Source organism: Mizuhopecten yessoensis, unplaced genomic scaffold (genome assembly GCF_002113885.1).
Source record: "Mizuhopecten yessoensis strain PY_sf001 unplaced genomic scaffold, ASM211388v2 scaffold5913, whole genome shotgun sequence".
In the NCBI taxonomy this organism is placed as follows: domain Eukaryota; kingdom Metazoa; phylum Mollusca; class Bivalvia; order Pectinida; family Pectinidae; genus Mizuhopecten; species Mizuhopecten yessoensis.
Window position 1 is genome coordinate 916,674 of NW_018406286.1, and position 13,851 is coordinate 930,524.

A 13,851-nucleotide genomic window follows, 5' to 3' on the forward strand; every position below is an offset into this window, starting at 1 on the left:
GATGTGAAATGGGGGGTGGGGTGGGGGGGGCTTAGGTTGGAGGCAGATGTGCAGGATCAGGAGAGAAAGTGAAAAGGGGGTCAAAATGGTTGAAAAAGAAGAGATGGTAGGAGAGGGGAAATAATGAAAAATAAGAAAGGATAGGGAGGCTTAGATCAGAGGCAGATGTGCAGGGTCATGTAAGGGGGAGAATGCTAAAGGGAAAATGTGGAAAACAGGAGGAAGGAGACTGGAAAAGGAAAGAAAGAATAGCAAGAGTTGGAGGAACGCTAAGGGGTCAGCTGTACAATTCAACAAGCCAGAAACAGGGGCTGGTAGCTAGATTTACAATGAAACTGTAGGTCAGGATAGTAAAAAAAATCAAATTCTTCTCCGTTTGCAAACAAAAATATCTGTTAAAACTGGTGCAGCTCTTAGATAAAGTTACAAGCAAGACTGACAATTTCCTAACATTGGAATACATATATGCTAAGTGTAAGTAGTGTTGCTTAGTCAAACCTCTCAGCAGGCGTTAATGGAGAAAAAAATAACAATATACTCGCAGGACAATTGCCTTGTAGTTATGGCCTCAGGAGTGCTTGGCAATAAATCACATGTGCAGATCACTTTATTTCAGAATTGGGTTAAGAAATATTGTTAACGTCATTCGGAGTGGAGTCTGGAACCGTTAACTTCATTTGGGGACGAAGTATGGAAATGTTAGTAACCTTTTCACCATTTTCATCAAATTTATTGGTCGTATAATGACGTTGCAGGACGTCGTCCCAACAAAGTGATCTCTCAGAGCATTGGCGTGCTGCGTATGACCCGAATAGTGGGTCAAAGGATATTTAGCTCCCGTGAGTGTTTTTCTCTCTATTTAAAAAAGGAGTGGCAAGTTAGCAATTTTTGCATCCGGCCAATTGAGTATTAAAGTTGTCACAATTAAATTATGATGATTCATTTTTTTTTTTCTTCTTTTTACTGTATAAGTTTAAGTATTCTAATATAATTGACCAGCTAACTTTGAAAAAATAACAAAGATGTTATTTTTCTCAGAAAAAAATTTGAACTTTATTTTCCTGTTAAATTCCATTGAAAGATTAAAATAGAGAATACAACTAAATTCAGTCTACTAGGTATATTTTTTCCAGTTGGGTGACTGTTTTTCATCTGTGCATAATTGTTATTGAATTGACAGAATTAAATGTACTTTTAGCACATGAAATAATGTCATGCTTGATCTTTATACCATACCGTCAAAAACTGAATCAATTTTATCATATGTTGTTTTTCATATAAGAGTGTAATATTGTTAGCTTTTCAAAAGTTGGAGTCTGAAGCTAGTGATTCGGTAATATATTCAATGTTAGAATGTGAAAGATATCGTTATAAAGTGAGGTCAGTTGCAATTTCTTTGCTCATTTTGATACTAAAACTTGGCAAACTCAACCAATGCCATGCATCTAATATAGTTTTGCATTTCAAAGCAAAAAAATATCCATTGAAGATATTGGTCACTTCTGAAAATGTATGATATACATTTTAGGTCTTAACCTGAAAATATTGATGTTCCCGCCACCCTATAACCATGTATACAATTTCTAGGTATTAGAAGAGACACTTCAGTCATGCTACAATAATTTGTCCTGGGTCCATCCCTGCCCCTGGAGACTCGACCCTGGATCTTGATATGGAGCATTAGAGGTCTCATCCAAAAACCATGTATTCAATAGCTGGGTATCACTATATATGGGCCCATTAAGTTTATTGAACCCCTTGTTCTGTACAATGTGTGAAACTCACAATTTATGATGAAGGTGAATGTTGCAGCCTACTTAAATTATTCTATAAACATTTTTATAACCCCATCATTTTAATCACACAACCAATTATTCAGAAAGACTTAACAGCTCAAGCAGCAAAAAAGTGTATTCATCTGGATTTAATTAGGCTGATCAGTGTTTTGAAACTTATTTTGTTGGAGATATGGAATATTGTGTTTTTACACCTAGCTATAGACTTTGCTGACCCAATCTCTTATCCAACCAAATGGTATGGTCCTCAGGATCATGAAACATAATTCGACTTGAAATTCAAATATTGATAAGATATAAGTTGTATTTCTTGAAATTTGGTCTGAATTTGGTGAAAAAATCCTTATTTCAGTTTGTTCATTAAAAGGAAAATCATATTTTGATATAGAATTGAAAAAAATAAGACAGCATTCGAATTTAGACTTAAGTCTGAAATGTTTCATGAGCCTATAGAGACTTAAGTGCCTGTTGATTTCTATCAAGTGCTCTTTCAAGAATTGCAATAGATTAAAGTGTCATATTATGTTGCCAACAGATTACTTCAGGGAGGTTTTAGGTGAAGCTTATAATGAAGTTTTGAGTTAGGAAGTTCTATGATACTGCCCTGAGTGCTACATGTAGCATGAGGTGAATCAAATAACAAGGTAATGAGAAATCCGATCAAGTGTTGGCATCAAGTTACTGTGAAATCAGATATATTCTTGAAGGCCAAATTTTGCCAAAAAAGCACAATTCCATGGGTGCATGAATTTGTGGATTACAAGTATCCACCCATATGAAGAATGGCTTTATGTCTGAGTGAAACTTGTTATTATTTTGTGGACCTATGAACTTATATATATACAAGATACAAGAATTTTTATTTGGAGTCGTGTTTGTAACGATGCAACTTTAGCTCAGAAGAGCTATTCTTAGGACGAACTTGTGAATGCAGATTACCCACAAAATCAACGAAATTAAAAACCCACGAAAATGAATGATTTCACAGTATTAAGTGCATGCGAATATCTATTGTGTAAAATTTCACTAATTATAGCTTCAAATGATTATCTCCCTTTAACACTGTCTTTCATGGATTTACAGGGACCTGTGCAAGTGAAGTTTGAGCGTGTCAAGTCCGGCAGCCTGCCCCCAAAATTCAGTGAGGTCACCTTTGAGGCTGGCACCGAAGGCAAATATGTAAGTATATATATACAAGAACTAACTCTTTCACCCCTGAACACTTATTTGAACTCCTCCATTTCAACGGTTGGAATAGCTCATTATGATATTTTAGGGGTGAATGAGTTAAGACTTAATTGGGTATTCGCAATAAAACAGATTCTGTTTCTTGCACAGTGAAGTATTATATATCCTGGTTCTTGCTCAATAATTTGCCATATTGTAATATAATGAGAAATTTTTGCCCATATAAATGAGGGTTAAACTGCTTTCCTTTCAGAGTTATAAGCCCTGTAATTCTGAACATGTTGGCTGACAAATTGAAACTGCAACCAGCTCAGTTGTTGTGGCCTGCAATCTCTGACATTATGATTATGGTGTTGCAATTGGAATGATGTCACAAACATCACTCAAGAGTCACGTTCTTCCAAAATATAACTGGTACATAGAATAATGTAGCTAATTTTGGCAAGTTAATACAATTTGCCAATACAGATTATTTTTGTAAATATCCATGCATCTCAAATTTCCCATTCATAAAAAAAACAATTTTTTACAGAAATTGTCTTCTTCTAAGAACCTTAAAAAAAATTACAGCACCAGGACCATACAATAACATAGCTGTCAACCCTCCCTCATTGGGAGACAGACTCCCTCATTTTGACCAAAATTTACCAATCTCCCTCAAAACTCCCTCATTTAATCCAAAACTCACACAAACTCAAAATCTACATCCTGTGGTCACATGATCTCCTAGTTACTGCAGTGTGTGTGTAATGGTCTTAGCAGGTGTGTCTGAATTAAACGAATTTTTTTGGATTTATTTGATACATAAAAAGGGAAAGATAAATTGAGAAAAGCAGGTTCAGTCGCATTTCACATACTTTCTCCCTCATTGGAAATTTAGAATAAGGGAGATCTCCCTCATCGGAGGTTTCAGAGATTGACACCTATGTGATTATAACACCACATTTGAGTGGGCTAATACTGTTGTTGGCTATTCAGTTGATGCCAAAAGGATCGTGTATTCACTTTCACAGAGTTTATATCAGTCAGACGCGCATCGTATATTTGTTAGACTGACACGATGTTTTGACTGGAGTCAGCTAATTTTCTTGGCAGCCTTAGCTTAAAGCCTGATATTGGCTTCCGCGTAAAATAAAGTCGACTCTTAAATATCGATGTCTGTGGATTGTGACCTTCAGTATTCCTTATAAGGTCTTTAGATATTTCATGATTTTTTTATATCGTATGTTGATGCCAATAGATAAAATTACTATAGGTTTTGGCAGAATAATTTTTGTTTTGTTGAGAAATTCGTGTAGTTATAGGTTACCACACTGTGTTTTCAGGGTTTGGTGTGAGAACAATTTTCTCATAGGGAGCACGTAGATAAAATCTGAATACCACAACCTTAGATTTTTCTCAATTCTAGGCTTCTAGTTCTGTGACAAACGTAAAAGAAATAGATTTTGTGGAAGTATACCATGCACCTTAAAACTGTGTAGAAAGATATTTTTAAAATAAAATGTTCATCTACGCCTAAAATAGTGTTGTTATCCTCACAATTCTTTTTCAAAATCTTGTAAAGATTTGTTTATGACGGACTCTAAATTTGTTACATGAAACACCTTGTGTGAACACTATTTCCAGTTTAGGACGTCACCTCGTGCGAGCAGATGTTCTTTTTTGAGAAAATACATTCCAAAATGGGAAAATCCATTCTCAAATTGTTCTCGACTTCTTCTTGGGTATTCTCATACTGACAACCCATGATAATGAATTTATCATGCTACCGGTAGGTGTTATAAAGAAGTATATAGATGATAGTTGGTGGTTTTTTCACTGGAATAAGTAACATTTAATCCAGTGTACATGGTATCCAAGTTAAGGGAATACAGATTTGGTATCACCATATAATTTTTCATTTCAAATTGATTTTCTTGTTGTAATTAACAATAGGATTGGGCTGCAGTGACAGGCATTGCCTATAAAAGCCCTTTCCCTATGGAAGGCATATATTTCACACATATATATATAGTATGTAAATTGAAGATGTAATATATTAAGTTTATATAGGTAAACAGGGGAGGCCAAACTAATTACCGGTAACCAGTTAAATATAACACATGTACACATAGAGATAAGTAGTCTAATTGGAATATCGGAGATTTTAACAGGGTAGATCTAGTGTTTGGTTATATTTAGGGCACTTCAAACTCACTGTAGATCACTACACACAATGCCATATATTAACCAGTTCCACTAGAATTGGATAAATGGAATGAAACAAAGATAAGATGCAGTATAATGCAGTTAAATTCTTTCTATGAACAGTGTAATACATGGTACATGTATCAAAGTTAAGGAAATACGGATCTTGTATCGCTGTATATACCTGTGACTTAAACGTACGGGACTCGTTGACTTAAACGTCTGTTTAGGGTTCCCAACCGACCCTAGCTTTCCACCCCCGACCCAAAACTTTTTGATGAAATAAAATAATAAAAAATGCAAAAAACCACCAAAAAAACCCAAAACCCCCCCACTGATATTCAAATTTTAGAAGGTTCTTTGCCTTTCAAAATGACTTCTAGCTCTGTATTGGTGCTAAATGTCATCATATGGAGCACAATTTGCCTCCAAATAAACCTTGTTTATGTAATTCTTTGTTTTACATACAATAGTAGGGTCATAATCACATGAACAAACGGTACACAAAAATATACAAACAAACAAACAAAAAAGAAAAGAAAAAAACACTACCTACCCTTGTTGTTTTGCCCATGCAACCCTAAACAGACTATTATTATTTTTTGGCCTAAGGGAACTACTAGTCCTATACTCTATCGTGTAATCTGATTACTTGGAGACGTGTATCACGACTATTGCTCTCATATGTATGTTGTTCTAAGCCTTAAAGACTCTTTAGTGTTTTTAAGCTGAAGGTGATGTATGATATTTCCATATTTTTCCCAATGAAGCGGCTGATGAATATACCTATAATAAAGTCTAAGTTTGTCTTGAACACAAACAGGAATTGAAAACTTATCTTGCGAGCTTTTGTAAGCGTCTGTTTCCTTTGTCAGGCAAATTTGATTTTTTTTTGCATTCTTTGCTTGACAAAGGGAACAGACGTTTCCGAAAGCGAGGGAAATAAGTTTATAATTCCTGTTTGTGCTCAAAACAAACTTAGTGTTTATTATTCAACTGATGAATCTTATTCCAAATAATATACATATCAGACGGTTTTGTGTAAGTTTGATATGTATGAAAGAGATTTTGTTCAGGTTGTAATATTTTTTATTTTTTTTCCCGCTGAAGTTGATAAACAGAGTTACCTTTCTGCATTTACTGATGATGATGATAAATCTAAGTTTGGTGTTCAATACTAAGGCCACCCCTTGATGTAAATAGATAATCAAGGGCCTTATTTAGACATATGAAGCTCTTCCTGCAAACAGGGTAAATAATTGGGAATATAATCATACTAATTGTTTGAAACTCTTTTCTGTAGTAAAATTTAAAGGTTAATTTAGGCTGGTATAATATCATGTTTGAACCCTCCATTTAAAAATTATTTGGCTAACTTTTTCATATGGGAGATATAAATATGATATGACATCAGGGTCCGTATATTCATGAAACTGTTCTCTTGCTCAAGCATGGATTAATTGTGCTCAAACCAACTTTCTTGTAACTCATTTAACTCATTCACCCCTACATATTTAAACTGGACTTGCCCAGTCCATGATTTGCTAAGGTTCAAATATGACTTGAGGGGTGAATGGGTTAAATCATGCTAACAAGTAAAATGTTAATATTGAAAACAGTATTCGGCTTTAAGTCTCTTCAAATGTTTTCAAAATCATTTACAAAATAAGCTTTGTTTATTAATTTATAACCAGAACAAGATATTAGGCTTGAGCATAAAATCCATACTTGAGCATCAGAACGGTTTCATGAATATGGGCCAATTGGCTCTTTTATATATATATAAATGCAGTTGATGTATTGAGATATTTATCAATTACAGGCTTTTGTTCAGGTGAATATGTGGTTTTATCAACCTGAAAAAGCCATAGTGACCGAAACGAAAACAAAAGAAAATGATGCACAGCTGGCCAACACAATAATAGAATGAAGCAAATGGAAAATTTTAGGAGAAAAGTGGTATTTTTCCACACAGATTGAATTTAAGCTCGAGTGAGGTATCGCGGGATGATGATCTATAAAGAGCTTTAGATAAGGCGCACAGCATTGATTCTAATGTTACAACAGGAAGAACACTCGTGAACAGATCTTTAGTATATGGTGATATATTGATCTTCAGGCTTCTGACTGTTTTATGCATAAATGAAGGTCGTTACTAAGTATTATTAGTTGCAGCTTATATTTCACGTACACTAGATCTTCCACCATAATTACAATATTTGTTTTTATTTATTTGAAAATGCCAAAAACGGAAACATATTTGTTTCCCTGGAATGAAATATTTTGTACAAACATTCAAATTGATTCATAATATTTGATATGGAAGATGTCTGATCTTCATAGATGTTGAATTTTATGACCAAAATCAGAAACTTGAACCTCAGGTGTTGAATTTCATGACAAAATCAGAAACTTGAACTTCAGATATTGAATTTCATGACAAAATCAGAAACTTGAACTTCAGATGTTGAATTTCATGACAAAATTAGAAACTTGAACCTCAGATGTTGAATTTCATGACAAAGTCAGAAACTTGAACTTCAGATGTTGAATTTCATGCCAAAATCAGAAACTTGACCCTCAGATGTTGAATTTCATGACAAAATCAGAAACTTGAACCTCAGATGTTAAATTCATGACAAAATCAGAAACTTGAACCTCAGATGTTAAATTCATGACAAAATCAGAAACTTGAACCTCAGATGTTGAATTTCATGACAAAGTCAGAAACTTGAACTTCAGATGTTGAATTTCATGACAAAATCAGAAACTTGAACCTCAGGTGTTGAATTTCATGACAAAATCAGAAACTTGAACTTCAGATATTGAATTTCATGACAAAATCAGAAACTTGAACCTCAGGTGTTGAATTTCATGACAAAATCAGAAACTTGAACCTCAGGTGTTGAATTTCATGACAAAATCAGAAACTTGAACTTCAGATATTGAATTTCATGACAAAATCAGAAACTTGAACCTCAGGTGTTGAATTTCATGACAAAATCAGAAACTTGAACTTCAGATATTGAATTTCATGACAAAATCAGAAACTTGAACTTCAGATATTGAATTTCATGACAAAATCAGAAACTTGAACCTCAGATGTTGAATTTCATGACAAAATCAGAAACTTGCAATTGATCTTGATTGACCAAAATATAAAAAATTATCTTGAGATGTTGAATTTCATGACCAGAATATAAAAAAATATATCTGCAGATGTTGAATTTCATGACCAAAATAAACAAACTTGATTTTCAGATGTTGAACTTCATGACCATATTAAGAATGTTGATTTGAACAAAAATTAAAATCTTCTCACTTTATACGTTGTTCACCTTTATGAAATAAATAGTTGGTATTTAGGACAAACTAGATCTGCATCTTTAATTGTCTGTACTGAAGTATGACATGAACTATTTTTTCCCACAATTTTCTTTTTTCATTTTAATTCTTCAAGAGCCTTCTCAATTATATAAGAATGTAATAGTCTTTACTTGTCGAGATTATTTTGAAGATTATTTTGAGCTGTCCTGATGTCAGTATAGACAGCCTTGGAGTCAAGCTTTGTATAACCAATTATAGGTAAACATACAAATAGAAATATGATAGATAGGGTTAGATAAACAGCTACAAAAATAAAGCAATCTTAAAATACGGAAGGAACAAGCTGGACAGATTTCTGCACATAGAATTTTAAGCTTTATTCAAAACAAATTGGTATGTCTCCAATAGTCTATCTGTGTTGTTGGCTGTCTCTTTGTATGATGCTAACTCAAACATCATGAAAACCTGATTTATTTCAAAGGTCTAAGGTACAGTCTGTAATTTGCTACTTGGTTTTATTTTGTTTCACGTCCTATTAACAGCTAACGTCTAAAGGACGATGTAATTCGCTAAAAAAAAAAATCTAAAAAATCCTGTTCTTTGCTAAAAGAAAGATTTTTGTTATTTCAAATTTCTCCTGCTTATGACAGGTATCTACTTAAGGATCTTCGTACCATTCCCCAAAAATTGTAACTAAGTATTTGAAACTGATTTTTCTGCCTATAGCTTTCATAACTATAGCTTTGATAAATCATTTATGAAAAGAAAACCATACCCTGTGGGACTTTTATGAGAAACAATAAAGATGAAATAAACAAAATATAAACAACAACAATGTTTTTAGTGTAATGAAAATAAAACACGGGGCTAGATCCAGATTCCAACCCTGAACTTCAGGCTGCTTAACTATCACTCGAGCCGATTGAGCTACCTGGTCGACGGAAGCATCCAGCTGGCCTAATTGATTTAACTCATTCACCCCTGAAATTTCATAATGGACTATTTCAACCTTAATGAATTGGAAGAGCTCAAATGTGTCTTTAGGGGTGAATGAGTTAAAGTTATATATATCCAAAAGGAAGTTAATAAGGGGAGGCTACTGCACATAGGATAAACCACAGAGCAGTGGTACAGGGATCCTTAACGTATACTGTCTGTTCTCAGTAGACCTTCTTGAAAATATTGTATAAATCGATACATTTATCAGCAGAAAGGGAATGTTGAATTTTCAGCTGCAGTGAGACGGTTGATAATGTTTTAGACAGCATCAAATTGGAAGATGGCTCTGCGAACATTAAAAATTTACATTGCTTCAACTTGATTCAAATTTCTTGGCGTTACGAAGAAAATTGCTTGTATTTCTCTTGAAATTCTTGGCATCAAACAAAACGATGAAGAGTCTTGTCAGTTCCTCTCAGATTTGATCAACATTTTTGGATGAGAGGATTTTTGGTATTTTTCGAAGTGGATACTTGCCAAGCGTATGAACAATATCTTTTAACACATTCACCTCTGAAATTTCATGATGAACTAATCCAGCCTTTGAATTGGAAGAGTTCAAATTTGTCTTTAGGGGTGAATGATTAAAACATCCCCCCCCTCCTGAAAGAGTAAATCTTATGTAAAGATAAATATATGGCATAAGGAAGTCATGGCATGTTTTTGTGAAGTAAACCAACCCAGGTTTGTGTTAAAGGCAGCAAAGGATGTTATGTATTTTGGAAATATGGGTGGTGGTGTTTGGGAAGGGGAGGGTGTGTGAGAATTAGTGGGGAAAAGAGAGACTGTTATGAAAATAAGATGAAAGAATCTAAAACAAAAAGAAATAATTGTCTATTAACTTATGTCATGAGAATAGATTAATAAGTTTTTAGAGTTTTAGAAAAAGGTGTTGTTGGAGAGATATTAACTCATTCACACCTGAAAACACATTTGAACTCTTCTGATTCAAAGGTTGGAATAGTTCATTATGAAACTTCAGGGGTGAAAAGGTTAAAAGGAAGTGATGCAATAGGACAAGTTTGGGTGTATACATTGTGTTTTTGTGGGTTAAACTTGAAAAAATAAGATACTGTATAGCAGGATATTTTTGCGATTTCACGAATCAAACTTGATCGCGAAAAATATGATCTATAGAATCATTAACCCTTTCACCCCTATGTAACTTTAGTAGACTCTACCATGCATTGATATGGATGAGTCCATTATGGTCTACAGGGGTGAAAGGGTTAAAAGTAACGATGTTGAAGATGGATTATATCACACACGGAATAGTTTTGTTGCTGATTTAATTAACTCATTCACCCCTGAAGACACATTTGAACTCTTCCAAATCAAAGGTTGGAATAGTTCATGATGAAATTTCAGGGGTGAATGAGTTAACAGAATACACTTACTTGTTACTCAATAAGCTGTAATAAAGTGTATTCATTTGACTATTTGACATTTTATATGCTAAGTGTCCTGTCTCTATGCTAAAACAAGGGAAAATCTAGTTTCTTCACATGTCTAGACTGCAAAATTTAATTATAATCTGTGTAAATTTAATTTTCAAATTTTGGGTCAAAATCGCGAAAATGTAAGACTGTGTAAATAACAGTAGATTGTTTAGGTTAGAAAAATGGATATATGGCAGGAATTGATTGAATGTAAAAAAAAAAGATAAAATGCGGTTTGGTTAACTTATAAGTATATATGTCTTCAGAAAATATACATGGTATATTTTTCCTCTTCCCAAGATTCATATACCGTATCCTTGCCAGCATTTTGAAATTTTCATTGGGGAAATTATATTAACACACTGCTCAAAATTAAAAGCACTGTGGGAACTTTTTTTTGTTCTTGCTAGAATTGTTACTTATCTTAAACACTTGCTCTTAGGTAACACACTCCAAAATATGTAATAAAATTATTCTCAGACTGAATTGTCATTATTGTACAGGAATTCGTTCAGAGTTGTGAAAATCTATAAAATCAGATTTATTCAAGGTCATTTTACAGTCTTTTGCTCAAGGGCTGTACAGGGTCTGGGCCAATTCCCAAAGGAACGTCGAAACAGCCTTGGTTTCCGGAATTCTTCAGTTGCTGTTCAATGACACTTATATGAGAGGCTTTGAGTCTCCTCTAGCAAAGCTCTCAGACAGGAATATCTTCAACATTTCCAGACAAAACATTGATGCCACAGAAACTAAATAATTATAACAATTCATAGTGCTTTTCTTCACTTATGTTTGCAATTTCAACTCAATGTATTTCTAGAAAATTAATATTTTGCTTCATCAACCTAAATGATGTTGTCCTTGCTGTCTCTAGATGGGTCATTCATACATTACCCATTGTTATTTATTGAAATGTTAATAGACCAGGCTTAACCCTTTCACCACTGTAGACCATAATGGACTCATCCAGATGAATGTATGGTAGAGTCTACGCAAGTTACATAGGGGTGAAAGGGTTAATGTATAGCATGTCAAGAACCATTTAATACAGTAAAACACTTGTTATTAGATTGCGTCGTCCTTTTCGAAAAAAATGTCTGCCTGCCTATACAATTTTAAACTATAAGAAAGCTGTTTGTCTTTTCAAAAAATTATGAGTATAGTTGAAACCTAACACAGCTGAATGGAGAATAGTTTTAATCAAACAAGGATGGAGGGAGAATAGTTTTAATCAGATATGGTTGAAGGGAGAATAGTTATAATCAAACATGGGTGGAGGGAGAATAGTTTTAATCAAACATGGGTGGAGGGAGAATAGTTATAATCAAACATGGTCGAAGGAAGAAAAGTTATAATCAAACATGGATGAAGGGAAAATAGTTATAATCAAATATGGATGGAGTGAGAATAGTTTTAGTCAAACATGGGTGAAGGGATAATAGTTTTAATCAAACATAGATGGAGGGAGAATAGTTTTAATCAAACATAGATGGAGGGAGAATATTTTTAATCAAACATGGATGGAGGGAGACTAGTTTTAATCAAACATGGGTGGAGGGATAATAGTTATAATCAAACATGGATGGAGGGAGAATAGTTTTAAACATGGATGGAGGGAGACTAGTTTTAAACATGGGTGGAGGGAGAATAGTTACCTGACCTCATTGAAGGTAATATAGTTGTAATCTAAACTAGATGGTGAAAGTATAATTTGATTTAAACAAGTATGAAAGGATTATAGTAATATCTAACAAGGATAGAGGGAGAACAGTTTAAATAATCTAACATGGATTTAAACTATGCATTCACCCCTGAAAATTAATAATAAACAGTTCCATCCTTTGAATTCGAAGAGTTTAAATGTGTCTTCAGGGTTTGAATGAGTCAAGGGAATATAGTTGTAAATCAAGTTTAGAGTTGTATTACCTGTTGAGAGAACATGATCTATTGCTACTAAACAGTAGCAAAGTGAGCGTGGTTTAATTCCGGAAATTGCTCCTGTGGGAATCCAAGGAATTTTCCATACAAATCTATTTCCTGTACAGCTAAGGGATATTTTCAATGTAGCGAGTGCCGTTTTATGGTTTTCATTACTTGGAGCTTTAAAAGTCATAACATCAGAGCAATCAAACGGTTTGTTGTATGACTGAAGTACAATTGGAAGATAGTTGCCATGGAAACCTCTCAGTTGTTTTAAAAACAGAAGATATGAGTGGGTATGCATCACATATATTTTGTGGATATAAGTGTATATATAGGAGAGGTGTCAGGTGTCTGGCTCTGTGATGAGAAGGTTAGATAGAGGTGGGGAGAGCAGACGCCGGACATTGTAAGAGGCATTTGAGGGGTAATTCATGGTAATAAATTGGGCCTGCAGGCCAGGCCATATATGTCAATGTAACCCTATGAGGCTGGAACTTCTCGGTTTCACAGCACTTTCGCATACTTGCAAACCCTCCCTATTTAGGAAGGAGAGTCCTGATTCTGGACCTTAAATTTAGCATAAGCTATATTCCTATATTTTTAAGATCTAATAATTTCATTTGAAAGAACAGCTCTATATGTCTTTTAAAGAGTTATTTGTCTCTAGAGGGTATAAACACAGATTTTTTTTAGGTTTTAATTTTGAGCATGCAGAATCTCCCCTGTTGAAATTTCAAAAAGTTGGCAAGTAGGCTTTCTGAGACTCCTCTTCCCCTCGTTTGTTTAGAGCCAGAATAATCTTTTAAGATGGGAATCAAAATTAAAATCATATAAAACCTCATGTATCTTATAAAATCAGCAGCAGGATAGGATAAGAAGATTAAATAAAAAAGTGTAAGGAGGAATAAATGAAAATGAAGTTTAACATAATCAAGTAAATCAAATACACGAAATGGGGAAAAAAACATGCCTGAGCAATTCAGTCAGGAAGT

The 13,851-nt window shown here is 34.0% G+C and overlaps 1 protein-coding gene across 3 annotated transcripts in view; it reads left to right on the plus strand.

Annotated features, from left to right (window-relative positions):
- Positions 1–13,851, plus strand: part of LOC110451288 (phospholipid transfer protein C2CD2L-like) — a 115,119-nt gene that overhangs the window by 21,854 nt on the left and 79,414 nt on the right. For all 3 annotated transcript variants that reach the window (XM_021499216.1, XM_021499217.1, XM_021499218.1), the window contains exon 2: positions 2,880–2,975. In XM_021499216.1, coding sequence (XP_021354891.1) covers positions 2,880–2,975 — 96 coding nt within the window. The remainder of the gene's footprint in view (positions 1–2,879; positions 2,976–13,851) is intronic.